This window comes from Carya illinoinensis, chromosome 16, assembly GCF_018687715.1.
Source record: "Carya illinoinensis cultivar Pawnee chromosome 16, C.illinoinensisPawnee_v1, whole genome shotgun sequence".
Lineage (NCBI taxonomy): Eukaryota > Viridiplantae > Streptophyta > Magnoliopsida > Fagales > Juglandaceae > Carya > Carya illinoinensis.
Window position 1 is genome coordinate 4,920,968 of NC_056767.1, and position 14,584 is coordinate 4,935,551.

At 32.6% G+C, this 14,584-nt stretch overlaps 1 protein-coding gene across 1 annotated transcript; it reads right to left on the reverse strand.

The window, feature by feature from the left end:
• Positions 1 to 2,001: 2,001 nt before the first annotated feature.
• LOC122299719 (zinc finger CCCH domain-containing protein 23-like) lies at positions 2,002 to 3,554 on the reverse strand. The gene has a single exon (XM_043110138.1). The coding sequence runs from the start codon at positions 3,490 to 3,492 to the stop codon at positions 2,371 to 2,373; it is 1,122 nt and encodes a 373-aa protein (XP_042966072.1). The 5' UTR covers positions 3,493 to 3,554; the 3' UTR covers positions 2,002 to 2,370.
• Between the last annotated feature and the right edge of the window lie 11,030 nt (positions 3,555 to 14,584).

Consider the following 14,584-nt stretch of genomic DNA (forward strand, 5'->3'; position numbering starts at 1 on the left):
TCCCTCATCGCTCAAACTACCACTAGCAACTTACCAAAATTGAAAAAAAAAAAAAAAAAAGTTCAAATTCTAAGTCTCAGAGAGAGAGAGCAATATTTTGGAGAGTTGGTTTATTAAAAAAAAAAAAAACTTAACTTAAAATAAAACAACATCATTTTAATATATATACTATATGTATGTGTATATATATAATTGAGATGGGTAGATAGGGCAAACGGGCTGGGGGCTAGCCTAAGTCGTGTCCCTCGATGCCTAGCAAATGAGTGCGAACATCTACTAGCATGCCCCCATCTAGTGACAGGAGCTCATGCTCTATCCAAGCAAGGGCTAGATAGGGTGAGCAGGGTGGCGAAGCCCCACCGCCCACCCCTATAAACAATCCCTCATCCTTTCCATCTTCATCTCCTCTCTGCCCCCACCTTATTTTCGGCATTGTCATCTTTATAAATATTTTTTGTAAATTTTCTAATTTTTTCCTCTCAATTGGTTCATTTAGACCTAGTTTACTACTTTCCGACAACCAAAGGTCTACACACGTTCTACCATACCAATATCTAGGTGATGATCTACCGTTGAGCACGCGTGACCGACACTCTTATAATGGCATAACGCATTTTATGACTACATGCGTCATATTAGTAGATTCAAAGTCTCCATATATGTTCTATCTTACTCACCCCAACCCCAATACCACTAGCTACACACTTCTTGTTATAGTCGTGACAACGATTTCCATCCACAGGTGAACCAAGTCCGTAAATGTCATCTATCTCTGCCCTCTATGCAGAAAATGGATGTAGATTAATTCTTCAATCTCGTATACTATTTTTTCTCTTGAATTTTTCTTTGCATTGTGTTATTTATAATGGAGTAATTACGGAGAATCCCAATCTCTACTTCCCGAATCTTGATATTTCATGTAAATCAATGATGGGTAAGGACTTTAGTGATGGAACAATCCATGGCGACGTAACACCAACACAAACAACTTTATAGAGCCGCCAGTACAGGATTCTTTCCTCGCCCCCAAAGCTAACTTTTTTAACTTTTAAGCCACCACTGTCCGCCCACTTTGTCTGTCTCCATGATGTTTCATTAATTAATTAATTAATTAATTAATTAATTACAAGGTTTTCTTTGATATGAAAGTGAAAGGCTTTGAAATTAATCTCTTCAAAACATTTCTTTAAGGAGGTCCAACAAGCAAAGTTGCCTACTTGACCATATCTTGTCCCTTCGCTTCCACCCTTTCACCATCACACCGATTACTTTTTTTAAATGATATTAATATTTAAAGTACAATTGACACTGTGCAGATGAGCTTAAAATTTTGTTCGAGTAGATAAGGCCGGCGGCCGTCACTGTACATCCACGTCACAAATCTAATCTCCCTTCTTCAGATAGAGAACCACATATATATTAATTATTAAATGTTTTTTCATAAAATATTGCGAATCCACACCTCGGTTGTGTCATTTGTCTACTTTATCTATCGCTTTGGACTGGATAAATCAATGAGACAGATTATGGTGTCTTGTCAGTACTGAGGGGATATTTTTTTTTAAGAAATTTTTTTAAATGGGCAAGAGAATTCTGAGAAAATCCAATCATTCCCGGACCCAGTCTTTTCCTACAGAACCCCACTCTCTAAAATATGAACAGCAACACCCCCCCCCCCCCCCCCCAAAACGTTAAAGTCGAGTTTTTGTTCCTATAAACAATGAGATTAACATGGCCGGTAGCCTGAACAGAGATGTCCAGAAAAATAAAAAACAACAATAAATAGAGAGTTTCGTGGCATATGGATGCCCATCCATGGAAGTAGATCATTGCAATGCAGATTTCCCGGCATCCAAACAGATTATCATCAGAGTTTCTTTTTTGCCTGGTCAAAATGGTATATGCTTTACACCAAGTCAGCCGTTCAAAGGTCAGAGACAAGAAGAATGAGAAGATGAAGATGAGATTACAAGTAAAAGATTATATTAGTTGGCAAAAGAATAAAAAGAGGTAACAAAGTTTAATATTCGGAGATAAATCCAACAAGAAATCCAGAAAATCATATACAAATCATTGACATTTTTCAAACAAACCGCTGCCCATTCTTTGGAAGCACGAAGATTTCCATCTTCGATACAAAAAGTTATTTTTCCCCTCCAAATTTCCAAAGAACAGAGAGAAGCACAAAATAGAGATTTCGGTCTCTTGCTCCCCCCATCAACCATTTACAGTGTCCAGCATCAACATGATATTTACAAACTCGGAAGAATTGACGGCAACCGATGTTAAAAACTAATAGCGCAAAATAATAAAATCAAACCCAATACAAGAAACAATGGTAATGGCAGCCCAATTATCTCAGGAATCATTTCACTTGAGCAGCTCCGAAACCCACCCTACATCAGGGGCGGACACTGCCAAGTTGACTCCTCTGAGCGAGTTTTCCTTACTTAGTTTCGCATAAATCTGGGCGCGTATGTCCCTCCCAGACTCCACTCTCTCCATTGCAGGCTCCTCTTCGAATTTATAATTGTCGAGGAGACGGAGTCCCGAACGAGTTGAGGAACGAGTTGGAGTAGAAGGCGGGCTACAGAACCCGGGTCGGAGAGTCGACCCACGCGGAGAGCAAAACCCAGGTCTTATTTGAACTCCCCAAGGCGGAGGGCTCATTTTCAACTTCCCAATCTGAATGTTTCGCATTGAAGAAGTGATTTCGCTAACCGAGATCACGGATCTGCCACCGAGCGGAACGCTACTCGGTGACGTCGGCGGCGAGTCAGAAGGTGGAGAAACTAGCGGCGAAGTCAGGATTGAAGTCGGCGAAGAAACAAAGGACCCCTTGGTCAAGTACGAGTCAAAGCCATGTCGAACGGGCGATCCATCAAAGGAGTCGCCAGACCCATGACCCCTCGGACTCTGCTGGGGCAGGACCCGAAGTTGCTCTGGCGTGTGAGCGAAAAAGCAGACACGGCGGCGACAACTCTGGCCGTCCTTGCACGGCTGAGTGTGGTAACGACTCGGGTGCAACCAGCACTCGAAGACACCGTGAGCGAACTCGCACAAGTCACCCTTGCCGCAACTCCCCTTGCGGAAATCGGGGCAAGCCGTGCCGGAGTACAGGTACTTGCGCGGATCCCTCCGGCGAGCCTTCTCTCCAGGATGAGCATACGGACACTCCGTCCAGTCATGTGACCTCGCGCGAGCGCACCTCCGTACCTTAAACTCGTACATCCGGAAATGGTCACACGAGAATGCGTCGACGGGAATGTCGGACTCCTCCTCTGCCAGAGAGTCCGACTGGTTCGACGGCAGGTAACGGTGAAGGGCCGCGAACGATTCGAGGAGAGGAAAGTGGTCCCCGACACCAGCATTGCCGTTGAAGTTAATGGAGGGGCTACTTGGGGAAAATGGCGACGCCATTCCAGTCGTCAGATCCTCAACTGGGTCCCAGTTCCACGGAGGGATTTCGACGGTTGGATTTCCGATCATCATCTTTGTAGTAGTTTTGGACCTTTTGGTTTCCACTGCGTAGATATCAAATCACAGAGAATATGGTTTTTCACGTATATATATACACACACGCAAACTGCTTCGGACTCAGGAGAGAAGGAGAACTTAACCGTGGTTAAGTTATCAATCAACCGTGGTTAAGTTAAAGTGTATTCGCTTTTCCGTGCGATGGGATGCGTTCTAGCTGTGGGCATCCTCACGTATAAGATTGCACCGCCCCCTACATTCTAAGCCATTGGATTCATTTTGTTTTAACAACGGCAAAAAATAGACGGCGGCCAGAGGTTCCAAACTCCTAATACGAGGTGCGGTATACAATATGCTTTCCCTTTAGGCATTGTTCTTATCCTACAGTGCCACCGTTAAAATTGATGCTATATATTATAAAAGTAATGTACAGTCTCTATTTAAAAATTAAAATATAAATATAAATAATTTTATTTTTTAAATTTTTTAAAATTATTAAAATATTTTTCTTAAAATGATATTTTTTTTTTAATAAATGCATGCACATATAATCTCAACTTGAGGACTATAAATAGAATTTCTCTATTATAATTATTGTGTATTTTTTAAAAAAAGAAATAAATTTTATTATTATTAAAAATATAATTTTTTATATAGATTACAGATTTATTTATTTTTTTAAATAAGTATGTGATACTTTTTTAAATAAGTACGTAATACTTACACACTATATGATGATAAATATTATTTTTTTAAAATTAAATATGAAATAAGAATTAAGAATTTTTCTTTTCACTATAGTTTTTCTTGTAAATCCAACTCTTACACCTCCAATTAAGGGAGTACTAACATCAATTAGTGGGGGGTCCGAAGGAAATCAGAACATAGATCTTAGTAAAGATTTTTAGTTCAAAAGATTTTTGAAAACTTTGAACATATTAAGGGTTTGTTTGGTTACATAAAATCAAACCATTTCATCTCACAAAATCATTATAAATTTTCTTAAATTTTCACATAAAATATATTAAACAATTTAAATTTTTTAAATTTTAAAATAAAAATAATATTATAATAATATTTTATTTAACTTTTAACAGAATATCTCATTTCATCTTATCTCATCTGAATTACAATTACATAATCAAATGAGACAGTTTCAAATCTATGATTGCATGAAAACCATTCTTAAACCTCCTGATCTTGACATCATGGGAATTAGATAAGAATCATATCATTATTTTATTAATCAAGCTAGGGATAAACATTGCTAATAATATGTATTTTTAACTCAATAACAGGTGATTGCTTGTATTGTAATCTCTCCTTATTTGAACAATATTATGATTTTGGATTCAGTTACATGACTACATATTATCTCAAGGGTAAAAGCTGATTCTGTTATGGTATATGACAGCCTTGGATTCTGCTTGCGGTCTACATCTGTTCTAAAATTAATGCTAATTTTCCTTTTCAAGAAAAACACACCATATTCACTAACCGTACCAAAATAGAAACAAACATCATTGTCAATTTAAGGGCTGATTTAGTTATCAAAATTTAACTTTATCTCATTATTATAATTTTTTTAAAATTTATATATAAAATATAATAAATAATTTAATTTTTTTAAAATTTAAAATAAAATTAATATTATAATAATATTTTATTTAATTTTTAACAAAATATCTTATCTCATCTTATCTGAATTGTGTAACCAAATAATACCTTAAGTTGCTTATAGATCTCACAATACAATGGAAAAATAATTTTTTTAATATTTATTCAAATTCAAGAATATAAAATATTAGTCATTGTGAATTTTTATAAGAATATAAAATATTTAATAAATTTTAGGTATAAGATTGGTTGCTGTTTAACAAAGAATAATTTATTTTTGAGAAAAATACCTTAGTAACAAAAACATTTCTAACAGTAAATTTAAAAATTGATGTAACTTGATATAATACATAAAATTAATCAAAATAAATTTATCATTTAAAATTATATCAATTTTTAAATTTATTTTTAAATGAGCATTTTATATCGTAACACTTCTCAAATTGTAATATTGTTTATATATTGTTCTTTACACCCTTCATTTTTCTTTTCTTGTATTTTAATTTTCTCCGGTGAAATGCCTGTGCATCAAACATTTCTGAGCCAGTTTAAGTAAAGGAATCGACAGAGCTGGTGGTACTAATGGATAATTGGATATCCCTTGCTGCGATGCAAACTACAAAATCACTACGGACTGGCATGGGTTATCCTGTTCTGCCGGTATGGGGAAATTTCACAATCAATACTGTGCACAAGTGGTTGGTGGCCTTATCAGATTCATCAACAACCTTTTATCTTCTTCTTCTTTCTTTTTTTTCTTTTTTTTTTTTTCTTTTCCTCGGGAAAGTTAATGTTTTGGAAAAGAGATTTTATATAAAATTACTTCTTTTAGAGATTTGTTTTACGATTTAAGAAAAAATTTTATATTGGATTATGGATCTTTTAAGTCAAAATAATAAAAAAAATATTATTATTAACTTTTTGCCTCTTTTTTTTATATAAATTTTGCAATTAACACCTCCTACAAATTTCAGTATTTAACCTGTGCTCAAAAATATCAATCTCATGTATCTAAATATTACCAATTTCATATACCATTTTATATATACACCAATTTTATCAACAAATATTAACATGTGCTCAAAAATAGTTTGTCTGCATCGTCAACTTAATACAAATTTCATATATTAAAATCAATTTAATACAAGTTCTAAAAGGTTGATTTTGATACAAATTCATATACTTGATACAAATTTCTTTCAAGTTGTCTAGAATACAAATTTCCAGCACCAAAACCAATACTAAGCAATCAAAATAAGCAACAACTCTATCAAAATTTCCAACACCAAAACAAGCCACAGCAACTTCACCACACAGTCAAAACAAGCAACAACTCTACCAAAATTTCCATCACCAATATCAAGCAGCAACTCCATCCACAAGTAGTAGTTATAAGTCTTCCAGCAGCTCTATTAGCAACAAAAAATTGACCCAATCGAGACCACCCACCAGCAACTAACCGCTAACAAAATACAGTTCTGTTAAGAGATGCAAAAAACGATTTCCATTTGGTAGCAACCAGCAATACAACAATACCCAAAACATATCACTACGAAGTCAAAACAATTACAAAATAACCAAAACCAATCAAACAACTAAGTGTGAGATATGGCCTTATTCATTTGTTCCTCAATAATTTACATTTGAAAATTATGGAAATACTCTTGTTGCACAGAATTCATGGAATCAATATCTAATTTCACAATTCCATATCAATTTTTCTTTTTTTAAGAGCTACTAATTCATATCTTTCTTCTTGAACCTTAATTTCTATTTTAAGTTTTCTCTTCTTAACAAGTAGTAACTTAGATCTGTCTTTCTCAAACTTCATTATTGATTCTCTTCTCTCCATCATACAAATCTTCCTATCATCTTTCATTTGCCTTAAGGCCTCATTAAATTTATTATATTATATTTCTGAACCTTTTTTTGTTTCTATCTTTCTTTTTCAGTTTGGAGTAATACCTAAACATCAGACATTGTCTTTTCTTCTTATGAGTTCCACATGTACTTGTCATTTTGGTTGGTGTCGCAAAAGATTTCAACAATGATCCTTGTTGAAGTTGGTTTTTTTCATCTCACAATATAAAATTTTTGCCTTCCCAATCTACAAATTAGTGGAACAATCAATACAATCTGTCATTGCAAATACTTAATAATTAGAACAATAAAATATTGACAAAACCATTACACCTTGTTTAGCTTGGTCGCACCGCTTGGATACATTCTTTCAACTTAGGCCATCAAACCACAAAATTTCTTGATCTATTTTTTAATGGTTGACCAGCGATTAGTCAAAGAGGATACAGACCGTTCAAAACCATTAGATTTTTTATAGGAGTAGTAATCATAAATTCTATCCACAATTATGTGGAGGTTTGGCCAGTTTTCCCGTATGGAGTCTATACTAATGTTAAATCAAGCTGAAACGAAGAGAATATTTTCCCCTATAGTAAATAACACAACCCATTGGGATTTTTATTTAGGTGCCATTTTTTTCTATTGGGGTTGCGTCGCTTGGACATTAACATTTACAGTATTCATATGGGATTGTTAATACCACCCTCACCACTTTTCAATAGTGTGGTGAATAATGGATCCTCATCAATCAGAGTGCTAATCCTTTAACAAAATATTGAATGACAAAATGTCACTAAAATAGAATATTAAACAGTCCATTGTACTAAAATACAAAGTGTTTATCCTTCAACAGTATCAAGAATGTATTCATAGTCATATTGGCAACTAAAATAACATATTATAACAAAGGATTAGCAAAACCAATAACAAATTACAATCAAACGTCTTCAAAACAACAACTGAAAAACCTCAAAATTAAAAACAGTTTCCTAACAGCAACTCCAAGCCAATTAGATGACGGCAAGTGTACCAAAGTTCCTAAATTTTCCATATTCCCAAATTTCCCATACACCAAATATTTATGAAGGAACTACATGCTAACTAGATGATTGCATGTGTACTAAATTTCCCTTTTAAGACATTCATATGAAATTATATCCATACATGATTTCTAGAGAGCCCCAAAAGTAAGTTAAAGAAATTTACATAGGTGCACAACCACATTATGAGTGGTGAAAAGAACTATTTGATCTTTGATTATTTCTCACTAGTTCAACTATAATTACACTTACTAATCTAAAAAATAAAGTAGAAATACATAATAGCATAATAATCGAAACCCCAATATAAAACCAAGAAAAGAAACTTAAAAGGTAATCTAGATTAAACAAAATCAAAGGACAAAGCAATAAAATACTTTGTCATGCTCCTACATGTTTACAAAAATCAAAACCCTAAATTCATCCCTAAAATTATTTTGGAAATAAAAACCCTAATTTAGATTAAATGAAGCATCCAAACAACAATTAGAAAATCAAAATCTATGTAATAAAAATCTCTTGGCAAAACAGAGAGATCAATGTTTAATTTATCCTAAGTAGTTGATATAGAAAACACAAGGCGGTGCAGCGGCCATGGTGATTTCCATATCAATGGCGATGGAGGAAGTGCATTGTCCTCTTGAGAGACTGAATATCTCGAAAAAATTTCATGATCAAGAATTTTAAAAGGGAGAAATAGGGAATATTCACTCGGTAAGAGAGAGAGCTAGAGAATGAGGAAATAGAGAATAGAGGAAGAAAATCATACTTGACCATGATGAGAAAAGTCTAGAGCTGTTGCAAGGTCCGTCAAGAGCTGTTGAGAGTGAAATTTGCTCAATTTTTTTTTTCTTGTATGGGCTTTGTTTCAGTTGAGGAAAGGAGGGAAAAGAGGAACTATGTAGGGACAAGAGAGAGGTCTCGGGATGAAAATGAATCACGTTGGTGTCGAGAGAGAGTGAGAATAGTAGGAGAGAGAAATAATTAGTAAAATAACATTTGTAGAGTGAAGAGTAGATCTTCAAACTTATAGAAATATTGTTCATATGAATCTAGAATTATAGAGATACATAATCCTATGCAATCAAATTAAGAGTCATAATATACAAATATGTCATTGTATTTGCATATGCAGATACTAATGCCAATATTCTAATTATGTCACGAGGATTTTTATGATTTTTTTTTTTGACTTAATAATTCGGTAAGTAGTTTTTAATAATTTTGTGTTTTTTAAGTTTTATTTTAAATATTTGGTGGTTCTAAAAAAATATTTGAAAAAAGTAAATAAACTTTTTTTTCCTTTCCAGTAAGCATCCTTGGTGAGGATGTCGGTAGCATTAGCATTATCCCAATGTTTTACCACAAGAATTACAAGCGGATTTGAAAGATTGAGAACAGTTATTGCATTAGATTAACGATGGATTAACATTTTCTTGGTGCATTTGATATGAAAATCAACAGGAAAATTAAGCACGAATGCTTGCAACTTTGGCCCTGATGAATCAATCAACTTAATCATGACTAGAACTCGAAGTTTTATCATTATGATGGAGCTGCGAGGTTCATGTCCAAAGGTCTAAGGCAATATTATTGAATAATTTGCTGTAATGCAGGTCCAGTCCTTATTTCAATATTACTTGATGTTCTACTTCATGTGAAATGGAAAGTCTTGTATGAAATAATTTATTAGAGCAATGCTACGTACAGTCGTGGAATTACAAACACCGTGCAATCGCTTTGAAAAAGAGTGGGGTCCACGATTAAAAAGTTAGTTTTTTTTTTTCATGTAAGTCCCATATTAATTTATTTTTTTCAAAACGACTGCACACCGCTTGCATAATCATGACTGCAAATATCATTTCTCAATTTATCAACAGCATGAACATCATTGTCACAGGCCTTACAAAATTTTAAAAGAAAAACAACATTTAGAGTCATAAAATGGACGAGTGCATGTACTTTCTTTAAAATAAATAAATTAATATAAAATATACATATAAAATTTAATATTTTAATGATTTCTTTTAAAAAAAAAAAATGCACTTACCCACTCCATAAAATATTTGGGTAAAGCTGCTTTAATGTTATATTTATTTATTGTATCAGTACATCAGTACATGCACTAGTTGTTGGAACCAAACTATGTGCGCGTGACCTAAATGGATTTGGTAAGATATTGATGATATTATAACTAAATGGTACCACGTGAATTCTTTTAATGCTTTCAGGAAGTCATTATTTTACTAATTGAATTGCATGTCCGTGAACAAATCAGTTAGCTTTTTATTTATTTATTTATATTTTTTTAATTTAATAATTTTAATAATGAGTTTTTTTTCTAATTTTATTATTAAATAATACTAGATATAATTTTAAGGTTGCAAATATCATATATTACCTTTAAAAATATAGAGTTTATCATTAAAAAATAATTTTTTATAAGAATATTATATTTAAGTATATTTTAAAAAGATGGTGCTACAGGCACAATTGGCTCTCGCGGAATTAGCTGTTAGGAAAAATAAATTTTTTTTAAATTATTTTTTAATATTTTTAAATATTTTAAAAATATATAAAAAAATTATAATAATATTAAAAAAATTTTCTTAATTATTAAAAAAAAGAAAAAATTATAAAAAAAAAAATTAAGCCAACAGTGGCCCCAAAGGGGCCACCAACGGTGGGCTTAGTGTTTTCTATTTTAAAAACAAATGCACAAAACTTTCACACGATCCTAGGACAAACATTTACCTAACTGAGTTAGGTTGCCTAGAGTCCTAGAATCCAGGAAAATGTCTGATATAATATGCTTTGTCTGGAATTTCGACAAAAACAAGGTTAATGCTTATCCCACAGAAGCTACCCATGGCATCGATTTTTCCTTCTTTTTTTTTTTTATTAGGTGATAATAATATTGTGAACTTTTTTAAAAAAAAAAAATTATAAATATAAAAAAAGAGTATAAATTTAAAAAATAAAAATAAAAAAGATTATTCGGTGGCCACTTTTGTGTAGCAGGATCCTAAAAACAAATCCGAATTTCTTGAACAGTGTTTTTTAAGGTTCTCGTGCTTACCCAATGTTACCTACTATGAGATAATTACAGGAGATTAACCAATTAAGAAACATTATTAGTGGATTTGACTCGAAAAAAGTAAATTAAAAATTAGACCATGTATGTTGGGCTGAGTTGGCCCTAGATTTCTCTGTGCCTGACCTTGTGTTTAGGCTATAAACCAGATGGCTTTTGGGCCTTTTGGCAAGTGGGAATAGGCTCAATCTAAATGCCAGTTTGGGCCCGTCAATGGAGAGTCGTCTTTTTATTTGATAAATCTTGTGGGTTAAAAAACAATAAAAAAGAACAAAACTTGAAGAGAGAACCAGCTTTGTCACCTTGTGGATCAGTAGCGCTGTTACAGAAGTCACGAAAGCATGGTTTTTAAGAGTGTTCTGCAGCTGTTAAGAGGGAAAAGAAATGTTGGTTTGGCCACAAAAATATGTGTTGCAGCCTCAAAGAAATCTAGTAAAAATAAACTTATAAATTAATATAATTTAATGTGATATGTTAAATTGTAAAACTATTTTCATTAAAAAAATATTATAGATACAAAAAGATTACACAAAATAAAGTTATAGACTGATGTGAGTTCATAACATCTATTAAAACTATTTTATAATAAAAATAACTATATAATCTGATGTATCACATTAATTTTTATGCTTATTTTTGTATAATTATTTTGTGGTTACAATTTATTTATTTATTTTATTATAAAGTAGATCTAACTTATTATATTAATGCCTCATTTGTTTTCAAAGATGAGATGAAATGAAATAAATTGAATAAAATATTATTAAAATATATTATTTTAATATTAAAATTTGAAAAAGTTATATTGGGATTTGAAAAAATTGAATTATTTATTTTATTTTATATGAAATTTTAAAAAAGTTATAACGATTAAGATGAGAAGATGAGATGAGATGAGATGAGAGTTTTATAAAAATAAACAAGATCTCTATATCAAGTTTCTTTTGTACAGATGAGAGTTTTATGAAAATAAACAAGATCTCTATATCAAGTTTCTTTTGTACAGTATTTTTTATGGTTAAAATATTTGTTATAGTTATATATACACTGAGAGAGGAAAAATGGTGGATTGACTACAGCCCAGAAATCAAACGTGCATTGGAAAGGAGCAAACCAGGACCAGAACAAAAATACAGAAGCATGCTGCCATAAAGAATCTATTTTCATTTGTTTAGGAATATACAATCAAAATCAAATAAAAACCAGGGTTCATGCATGGCCATCCAACACCCAAAATAAAACCCTAGATGTATGTATATATATATACACACACAGAGAGCGATAAATAACTAGCTCATCTTGTCTTGAGCACTGAGAAATAGAAGGGGAGAATGAGAAAAATATTGCCAATAATTAAAAAAGAATAGTAGCAAGGTACAGCTCTTTCATCAGAATTCTCGCTATTAATAGTATCATTGTCATATACTGAAATTGCCTAAACAAATAAATAACTTCTGCACCAGTTAATGATTTCTAAATCTAATTTACCGTCAAATGCCTCCCCTCAAACAATCACATCATCCTGAAAGAAACCCATCATCTACTTCCCTACTGCTAACCTCAGACCCCTATCTCTCTTTTCTTCGCTGCATTACCATGATGATAGGGACCCAAAACAGTCCCATCCTTGTCTCTAAATACCCGATTTCCCTCAAACCCTGGACCCCACCTCCCACATGGGCTCACAGTAGCCATTGCCGGACCTGATCTGGCTCACATTAGCCAAACTCAACTTAACTCTGCGTCACATCCATCTCCACCCTTTTTTTTTTTTATAAATTGTCTAAACAAATATCTCCACGCCTCTGGTAGAGAGGAGAAAAGAGAGATATGGCCGTCAACATCAAGAAGTTAACGTTTGCTATGATGGTGGGGGCAATGGGACCCAGATGTATCACAGATTCAGAAGTTTTTTAATTTATTTTAAAAGAAAGATGGTGAGAGATTGATGGGAAGTAGGGCAACTGGAGGGCATTGATAATGGCTACTGCACTACATCGGGAAACAGCTCCCGCGCTGTTTACGCGCGCATTCTTCAAAACGACAGCTCCAATGGGACCCCAAGCGTCCTTCCTTCCGAGTCCTGACCCCACCACAAAGCTAAAAATCGCAGCAAATAAAGAGAGAGAAGGAGAAAGAAAGACACACCTGGTGTCAGCGGTACAGAAAGCCTTCTTTCCCACAGTACCTAAAGCCAACACTTTTGCCATTTTTTCTTTTTGGTGAAGTCTCCCGTTCAAGCTCAAGTTGGCTGGCATTTCTGTGCATATTACGACCGCTACTACTCTTTCTATTTTTGTGCCTCCGTGCTTTCGAGCAGAACTCGGGAAAAGGACATTCTGTCTTTGCTCCGGCTAGGCGTACCTTCATTTATTTATTTTTTATTTTTTATGTCCGAATTAATTACATCCAATTTCAATTTATTATTATAATTTTTTTAAATTCTTTTATAAAATATAATAAATAATTTATTTTTTAAAATTTTAATATAAAATTAATATTAAAAAATTATATCATAATAATATTTCATTTATTATTATTTAAAACATCTCATCTAATCTACATAATCAAATTACACGTCACTTCTCAATAACTAAAATTAAAAATAAAAACTACTTTTGTCATTCTATATTATGAAATATATATATATATATATATATATAAATCTTGACACGTTATAAGCCAACTTGAAACTCAGTTTTCAAGCAATTTTTGCCTTCAGACAGATGCTCCGAAATGTGGTCTACCTGCGATGTCCCATGCATGATGGGATGCCTTTATTTTAATTTAATTGATCCATATGCATGGGAAAAAATTAGTTAGGTGGCCATATTAAATAAGTTTTAGAGAAAACTTCAACCACTTCTAGTAGATTTCCTATTTATTATATGTGCGTGAAAAATGCTATATATATTTATGATTTTATAGACAAAGATATATGTAGTGACAGTTATCAAAATTGTGAAAATTTAAATAAAATTTTGATAAAATAATATTGGCCCTCAATACATATAATATTATGCTCAAGAGAAATATTTTAACTACAAAAAAATTATACAAAATTAAATCTAGAAACTGATGTGGTTTAATACAATACGTCAGATTGTAAAGTTATTTTTAATATAAAATAAATCTAATACATTATGTGAAACTATGTTATTTTGTGAGTTTATATTTTTATAATTTTTTTATATCGGTAACAATTCTCTATGCCTAAAGTTACTTAGCGGATAGTCTCGTGATTAATTTAAAGAGGTTTCCTCTTATTATTACATTCTCTATCTATTTATATGTATGCTTTGCAAATTGCCACCTCATCTTTTAACGAGGCTGTGTAGAGGATATTTTAATAGATGTGTTAAAATATTTCATTTGTTCAATAAGAAACAATATATTTTTCCTTTGTTGTGTGTCAAAATAAATGAAATTATGACAAATAAATAAATAAAAGAAATGTGAATTCGGTAAATGTAATGAATTCGGCTTATTTAATTTA